Source organism: Lissotriton helveticus, chromosome 11 (genome assembly GCF_964261635.1).
Source record: "Lissotriton helveticus chromosome 11, aLisHel1.1, whole genome shotgun sequence".
NCBI classification, from domain to species: Eukaryota; Metazoa; Chordata; class Amphibia; order Caudata; family Salamandridae; genus Lissotriton; species Lissotriton helveticus.
In genome coordinates this window covers 1,207,523,126-1,207,531,794 of record NC_136072.1, presented here as the reverse complement: position 1 = coordinate 1,207,531,794, position 8,669 = coordinate 1,207,523,126, and the positions used below count along the sequence as shown (strand labels likewise).

The 8,669-nt window shown below is 52.9% G+C and overlaps 1 protein-coding gene across 1 annotated transcript in view; it reads left to right on the top strand.

The window, feature by feature from the left end:
- Positions 1 to 8,669, top strand: part of LOC144790963 (uncharacterized) — a 61,713-nt gene that overhangs the window by 14,765 nt on the left and 38,279 nt on the right. The window contains exon 2 of the mRNA XM_078665580.1: positions 6 to 75. Coding sequence (XP_078521706.1) covers positions 6 to 75 — 70 coding nt within the window. The remainder of the gene's footprint in view (positions 1 to 5; positions 76 to 8,669) is intronic.

Sequence of the window (8,669 nt, the reverse complement as noted above, 5' to 3'; positions counted from 1 at the left end):
CGGAGCTGGGAGCGCCTCGAGTGTGTCCGTGTCAGGGACACAGCGCCCAGAAGTCCATCCCGGAGTTCTTTCATGGTGAGTAGCGTCTCCGAGGGGGTCATCAGGGCAGGAGTGGCCGGTAGATACTTGGGGTGGGGGCTCCATGCCTGGGGGCGCTGCATGCCAGGGGGGCCGGGGTGCTCCATGCTTGGGGTGGGGGCTCCATGCCAGGGAGGCCAGGGCGCTGCATGCTTGGGGTGGGGGCTCCATGCCTGGGGTGGGGGCTCCATGCCTGGGGGGCCGGGGGCTCCATGCCTGGGGTGGGGGCGCTGCATGCTTGGGGTGGGGGGGCTCCATGCCTGGGGGGGCTGGGGGCGCTGCATGCTTGGGGTGGGGGCTCCATGCCTGGGGTGGGGGCTCCATGCCTGGGGGGCCGGGGGCTCCATGCCTGGGGTGGGGGCGCTGCATGCCTGGGGTGGGGGCTCCATGCCTGGGGGGGCTGGGGGCGCTGCATGCTTGGGGTGGGGGCGCTGCATGCCTGGGCTGGGGGCTCCATGCCTGGGGGGCCGGGGGCGCTGCATGCTTGCTTGCACCAGCGCCACCATTGCCTCCATCACGTCTGTCCTTGTGTCCGCATGTCTTGCCGCTACTTGTACTTTGTCCACCTCTGGAACCTGCACGCCTCTCTTGTTTCCTCCTGTAGTGCACCGTTTGCGCCTCTTGTATTTTGTTTGCTCACAAGTGTCCCTTCTCGTTTGCTGCGGTCCTTTGTGCTCTTGTAGATTCACCTCCTCGATCACTAAAGTTCCCGTTGTGAAGCCTCCGACACCTTCGGGGAAAGTCCGCGCGAGAGAAAAACGCATCAAATAAACAAATAAATGCCTCCATGCCTCCATGCCTCCATGCCTCCATGCCTCCATGCCTCCATGCCTCCATGCCTGCTTGGTCTCCATGCCTGGGGGGGGGGGGTCTCCATACGGGGGGCGGGGGTCTCCATACGGGGGGCGGGGGTCTCCATACCATGCCTGGGGGGGCGGGGATGTCTAGATGCCTGGGGAGCCGGGGCGGGGGTCTCCATGCCTGGGGAGGGGGGGGCTCCATACGGGGGGCGGGGGTCTCCATACCATGCTGGGGTGGGGGCCTCCATGCCTGGCGGGGGGGGGGGGGGGGGCTCCATACCGGGGGCTCCATGCCTGGCGGGGGGCGGGGATGTCTAGATGCCTGGGGAGCCGGGGCGGGGTCTCCATGCCTGGGGAGGGGGGGGGCTCCATACGGGGGGCGGGGGTCTCCATACCATGCCGGGGGGCCGGGGTGGGGGCCTCCATGCCTGCTGGGTGGGGGCCTCCATGCCTGCTGGGTGGGGGGTCTCCATACCGGGGGCTCCATGCCTGGGGGGGCCGGGGCGGGGGTCTCCATGCCTGGGGAGGGGGGGCGGGGATGTCTAGATGCCTGGGGGGCCGGGGCGGGGGTCTCCATGCCTGGGGGGGAGCTCCATGGGGTGGGGGATGTTCATGCCTGTGGGGGGGCGGGGCGGGGGTCTCCATGCCTGGGGAGGGGGGGCGGGGATGTCTAGATGCCTGGGGGGTGCTCCATGCCTGGGGGGCCAGGGATGGCGCCATGCCTGGGGAGGCTCCATGCCTGGGGGGGCCGGGGCTTTTAAATTTCTTTTCGGCAACTAACACCCATTGACAAAGCCAATAGTCATGGCTTGTTGTGTGTTTAATGTTACTGGGTGCAATGATAGAAACCGCAAAATACCAGTCGGGCGGGACCTTATGCTCAGCACATATATTTAGCTTGGGTGTTTTAAGCCACGCCCTAAATCACATCAGACACGCCCCTTGGAGAGACCCCCAGTGTTTTCATCCCACTTAGAGCACTGGAAACAACCCCATGTCAGTCGCCTGACGTCCTGGCACTGTCTCATGCGTGACTCATGACTTCCAGGTGTTCAGATTGCCTCTGTGCCGAGGCATAGTGAACCCACCCCCATCCCGCCGCACCTCTTGCTTTAGGAACTACAGGAGGGGTGACGTTCTTTATGGGCCTCTTCTGTCTGCAACTCTGTGGACAAATGCTCAGCTCAGAATTAATGTGAAAAGGTGGGTGAGTAAGTGAAGGAATTGGTAAATGGCTGGATGGATTAGTGAAAGGATGAATGAATGAGTGGAAGGGAGAATGGATGGATGAGAGGATGGATGGATGCGTGAGTGGAAGGATGGGTGAGGGGATGTAGATGGATGTATGAGTGAAAGAGTAGATGGATGGTTAAAAGGGTGAATGGATCAGTGAAAGGATGGATGATGGGCGAGTGGATGGTTGAGAGAAATGATGGATGGATTGATGAATTGAGAAGTGAAAGGATGAATGAGTGATGGGTGGTTATAAGGATGGATGAGTGAGTGAAAGGGAGGGTTGATGGACAAAAGGATGTATAGATGATTGAAAGGGTGGATGGATGAGAGGATGGATGGATGGATGAGTGAAAGGATGGATAAGTGATGGGGTCAATGGATGGATTCATGAGTGGATGAATAAATGGACGAGTGTGTAGATGGGTGCAGGGTGGATGGAAGGATGGGTGGCTAAGTGAAAGGGGAATGGAGAGAGAATGGTAGAATTGAGGTACTGGGTTTTTCAGAACCCAGTGGAGTCAGGGTACACCCTAAGACCTCGGGTACTTTCCTGCTTAGACCACAGAAACTCAGAGTCTTCTAGGTGAAGTCAAAGATCGAATTTATTGGCTGCAACCAAGTAACAGGCGTCCTAGAAGTACAACATGGTGTGTATATTCTCAGGAGACTGCTCAATCCTACAAAGTCAGGCTTCTCCTTTTATACGAAATATTATGCTTCAGGAAAACATTCCTTACATTTTAGTATACCATTCACATGCTTTCACTACAAAGAAAAAGCAGAGTCATGATGACAAGCCCACATTTCAATTCGTCCAGCCCATATTTCAATTCGTCCAGCCCATAATAAATTACCTGGCCAGGCCCAATATATTCATCAGATATCGGTGGACCCCAAATAAAAACGGGCACCTCCTCATCATAAAGCAAGTAAGAGAGAAAAAAACAGGGACAGGTGTGAGCAAGATTAGGCAGGGTGTGTGTGTGATGAAAAGGGTTTATGGCAAGCTGTGCCTTGATAACTTGTTCGGCCACTGGGAAAGGAACTGGCCGGGCAGGTTCGGCCTGTGGCAATGGTTCCAGCTTGCCCAGGTCGCAGAGAAGTCAATTAAGGTGTACGTGTCCTTTGGAATCGAATTTGGCTTAATTCATCTGCCTATGTGAGGGCAACTCACAAAATGGCTGCAGTGCACAAAATGGAACCCAAGGGCTCAGAACGAAAATGACGATTTCGGGGTAAAATCGTTACTGGAATATGACGAAAAAGCTTGTGGATAGTGTACTTGTCATTTTCGGTCTTTTGACACCAAATTCGTAATGTTACGACGAAGTTTGTAACACGAGTCCAGAATTTTAAGTACTACAGCCCCTCCTTTTGCCCTTACATAGGCAATTTAACCTATCCTCATGCTAATCTGAGTCCAGGTCTATATTCCTAAAGTCATTGAGATGTTGCTGTAACATCATCCTATTACTTAGCTCGTCTCTTGATACAGGTTTCCTTACACATGATGTAGCACAGCGGCCACATATTGCAGGAGCACACTGCACGCACAGACAGAACAGGAAAAGGATAGCTAAGATCACACTAATGACCATCAGAATTTTCCAACCTCAGCCGGATATCAGTTCCCAGAACCATCCCATTAACGACCAATCTCCTTTATCCACATGAATAGATTCGGAAATCTTATGTAGTTTGGAGATGGCCTGGTACACTGTTGGAGCGTTATCTGGAATGAAAACAACTCGATTGGATCAATCTGCATACCCACCTCGGTCTGCAAGGATGACGTCCAATGCGACCCTTTTCTGAAGAGTCATAAGACGATCCGACTGGAGCTCAGCAGTCAAGTTACTAAGGGCACCGGCAGTTTCAATTACGGTGGATTCAACCACCCTTGTCAATTGCCTTATGTTCCTGCTGTTAACCATGGGTCCCCAGAACGGCAGAAAACCCTTTGCAAAGTCCCCAAATTCTTGTCCTGCAGTGTCTTCTTTACTCAAGACACCTCTAACTACCCTTGTCTTGTGGTAATCTGCCGCTGCTGTGTAGGTGGGAGGCAACAGGAACGAAACAAAACATGTGCCCGAAAAGTCAGGGGGCAACCATGTGTAGGCTCTATCATGGCAGATGAAATAGGTACCCTTAGCTGCTAGGAACGCAGGGGAAGTCTGAGACCCAAAAACATATGTCTCAGTACAGATACTGTTCCCTAACTGAGCTCTGGGATTCTTGCCATTACCTTGCAGACATAGGTGACCCTGATGGGGTACGATCCAAATCGGGGAAGATCTCTTAGCTTGCTGTTTCTCACTCAGAGTAGCTCCATATCCGGTCACGTTCCATCCTATATATGCAAGTGTCTCATCTTCCGGGATAGTTTCATAAGAAATCTCTTCCTTAATCATGTCGACTATACCCTTAACTAGAGCACTATTCTTAGGATTCTTTTACAGAACGTAGGGGGTGGACTTCACGTGCGTAGATGAACATGGTTCTGTATGCCCACACAGAACCATTGTGGCTGAAAGGCAGGACCAGATAAGGGATACCTTTGTCCGTAGTATGGGGCATAAGACCACACACCCAACAGTTAGTCGTGTTCATTACTAGTTGGTGTTGGTGTAAAAGCTGAACGAAGGAGTTATTAATAAACTCTAATCTCCTAGCGGATTCAAGTTCAGGAAGGGGCTGAAAAGAATGTGAGGAAACAGTAGGAGGAGATATAGGCGATGTAGTGGGTGCAAATGTTACTCGAAAAGAGAATAAAACATATCCTATTAAGAATAATATAACACTGAATAACATGAAAATGCACAATATCAAAAAACGTTTCTTCGTCATCAATTTACATATTCTAGCTTTAAAGTTCACAGTTTTGGCAGATCTCTCCATCTCAAAAAACTCCATCCTCTCTAAAATGCTGCTCGCGATGGTAGGTTGTTTCTGCTAAGGAATGCTTCTGTCAGTCTAGGGCAACTCCCTTAGACCAACTAGAACTGTCGACCTAACGTCGTCAGCTGCACCCCAAAGACTTTGGGCAATTGTGACCCTAGCAGCAGAAAGGACAGGCGGCATGAACCGCGACTTAAAGGCGAGGAAGGCAAAATCTTCCCTACCGGGTCACGCTGAGGTCCCACCGGAGCTGATCGAGTTGGCAGTCTACAGTGTCTTTTAGTAATTCGGACAAAAGCTGGTGTCAGCATGAGAGCACCACCGTCTTGTGACAACGTTGTGGCCACTCCGGAGAGCGGGACAGCAGGCGTATCCCTCCACAGATGCACTGAATCAGTCTTTCCTACGGCACCAGATGTGGGTAAGGCGGCGGCCACTCAGGGCAGCGGCATATCCATGGGGGAATAGTCGAGCAACAGTGGCGGTTGCCCCCACCGGAAGCCCGCGGGAGTCGAGGGCCAACGACTCTCGTAGAATCTTTAAAACTGAGAGGACGTCTTAAAGAGTGGGGCTCATGCCCGAGCAGGCAAGCATCCGAGTTCCATGGTAGCCCAGAGCCATCCTAGTGGACCAGGCCCAAATCCGGGGAGCTGGCCGCCATCTTGAGAGCCCCCCCCTCCCGCAGCTGTCCTTCACCACAGCCACCGGAGCGGGTCCCCCGGCCAGTCAACCGCGGGGGCTCGTTGAGTGGAACGCTAATGGCAATCTTAGTGCGGGAGAGGAACCTCCACCTGGGGGGGGAGAGAGGGCCGTCCGCGCCGCCTCTACGCGGGCGCCCCACCCATCTCCTGGCGTAGGTATATAAAATGGCCGGACCAGGCAACAAAAAGGGGGGAGCCATCAGCAAGGCATCCCCCGCACACAACTTGCTGGACACCACCTCTGGATGATCCGGGGACGGGCCTCGACGCGTTGTGTTGCCTCCGGCCTATTCGCACAACGGTCCTCCACCCCAGGCCGCCACCGACGCTACCTCGCCGGCTGATGGCTTTTGTAGACTTTCTATAGCCCAAAGCCAACTAAAAAGTAGCCCAAAGTAGCCCAACATTGCTACTTTAAGGAAGGAGGGACAGGAACAGCGTCAAGCAGACGGCGAATGCATTGGGATTGATGTTGCAGACAGAGAATCTCTCAGAAACAATCAAATGAGTAATACTAGTATTTTCAAACAATCAAACCATCAATTCGCAATTCGTCGTGTTACACGACCTTACCCGGACCGTATGGACAGTTTCTTGTCTTCCGCTTCCAGCGCCTGATCATCCTCTATTCTCCGTAATTGCTGTGGCACTCCTGATGGTTCCCAGTCAGGACCATAGATCACTCGAGAGAGGTCTGCTCGGAACCAGTGAAGTTCGGATGATCGGCTGCCAGACGAGGGTCTATCGGGCAGGTGCACTTCCCGATCCTTGCAGTCGTTCACTCTGTTGTTGGGACCTCTCCCACTGGATCCACGTGTCGCTGATGGGCCCCACGTTTGGGACGCCAATTGTGGAAAGGTAGGGCCGAATTCGACCAAGAACCCTTCAGTATTTGGTGGGCGTTAGCCGCCTCTCATACCATTCGAGATTACGAAACAAAGAGGCAGGCGCTGGAGACTGGAAGGCAGGAAACAGGAGTTTATTCCGACGGAGCAGAACACGTCAAATCAGACAACAGAGTATCTTCTCGAGGTGCTCTAACCGCATCTCTGAGGCCTGGCCTCTTATACACAGGTTTATGGCTTTATTACATACATTGCATCCGTGATGTTTCTTTGAAGGACAGAAAAGACATCCTCGGAATCCCCGGTCCAGGCCCGTTCCCACACATCTACAGTAGAGTTCCCACCCGATCTCAGCATGTGGTGGTTATCGCGCAGCTGGACATTCCGCTGTGAACGGGAAAGTGGGCGATCGGTCGGATCTAGGGGTGTGAAGGCATTGATTAATCCCTGCTCCTTTGATGTGAGGCGAGGTCCTACTGTAGGGGGCAATAAACTGCATCTGTCGGGCTAGGTGATGGCCTGGGATCAGGCCGGACAATCGGGCAGGGAGGAAGAGGTTATCAAAAGGGCCTGTTCTTTGAATGAGATGAAGGAGCGAGGGGGTTCAGCACGGGATGTGGCTTGGAGACAGGGTCGTGTTAGAGGTGCGTTTATGGCCCAAGCAGGAGAGACCGGGGGCTGTCGGGGCGCGGGGGAATGCTTGCGAGGCCGGGGAGTGAGGGGGAGAGATGCGCAGGCTATTGGCAGTGGGCAGGGAGGCCACGACACACAAAATGGCTGCCACTTATGTGCATGATGGGGCATAAAAGGGACAAGATGGCGTGACCACTGTTTCACGATTTTCACTTTACTTTCAACAGTGGCTGTGGTGAACATAAATGAACGCCGCTTATATATACCTAATTTTAGTTATTTTCCACAACATCACCTCGAACCGGGCTGCATTGTTAGGGCCACGGTGTGGAGAGAAGTAGGTGAGGGTGTTTAATCGTTGGGTGGGGGGGCAGCTGACTGTGGCATATTGAAGCCGTGGCTCCCAGGGCCATAGAGAAACCATCTGGTGCCCTAGAGCCGAACTCCAAGCCTCAAAGCACTGTTTTCCAATTGGTTTTAATTGCAGTAAGCTCCCCCCGAGACCCTTTAAGCGAGTTACACCCACAGTGGTGAACAGGGTGGCAAGGGTGGGAGCCGAGGGTCGTGTCCTCCGTGAAGGAGGAAGGAGATACTGACATTGCCATTTTGGATCGTTGTGACTGAACCTTGGCTGTTCTCTCTTTTTTTTTTTTCTCTGACCACTGTCAACCCTTTGCCACCGTCAACCCTTTACTGCTTGCCGGACCCGCAGCGCATTGCCATCTGCGGGAGCTGTTATAGGGGTTGCATACCTGAGGAGGAACTTTGTGGACTGTGTGGTGGCGGAGCAGGGCTGCGAGTGTTGAAGCAGGGACTCCATCTCCCAGGAGTCCCTGTGTGCCCAATTTCTTCCACCTGGGCCGGTCTCCCTGCTGGACACGCCCCCCGGACATTTCCTGGTCATTTCCCTTCCTATTTTAGCCGGCTACTAACCCCACTGCGCGGGAGTGCGCAGGGCTAAGCCTGGGCAAAGGGTGGCAGAGGCTGAAGTAGGCTAAGCTGTGCCCATTCTTTTTCAAATAATTTGATTTATTCGTGTTTCTTTTTTATTTTGTGTCCATCAGCAGTTTAAATTGTCCCTAATATTTAGAACCCTTATAGTATTTAGTGTTTTTTTTGTGTTTTTCTCTGGTCTCCGAAATGACGGCCAAAAAGTTAAGGTCAGGGAAAATATTAGTGGGCAGGTCGTGCTCTAAAACTAAATCGAATCCACTTCGAAATAAGGATAGCCATGCTACACAAGTAAAGGGCACCTGCCAGTTATTTAATCTTTGGGAAAGGGGAAAGAATAGAGCCACAAACGTGAGGTCTTCGTCGTATGTCGGGGGTGAAAAGAGCGCTATCGTAAAAGATCATATTACTTTGATGAGTTTACACACTGAGGGTCTGATGGAACAAAATAACAAAAAAGAGGGAGCCACCCCATTAGTTGAAATTGTAGAAGGTGATACTAATTTGGAGAATGGTGTGTCTACCTT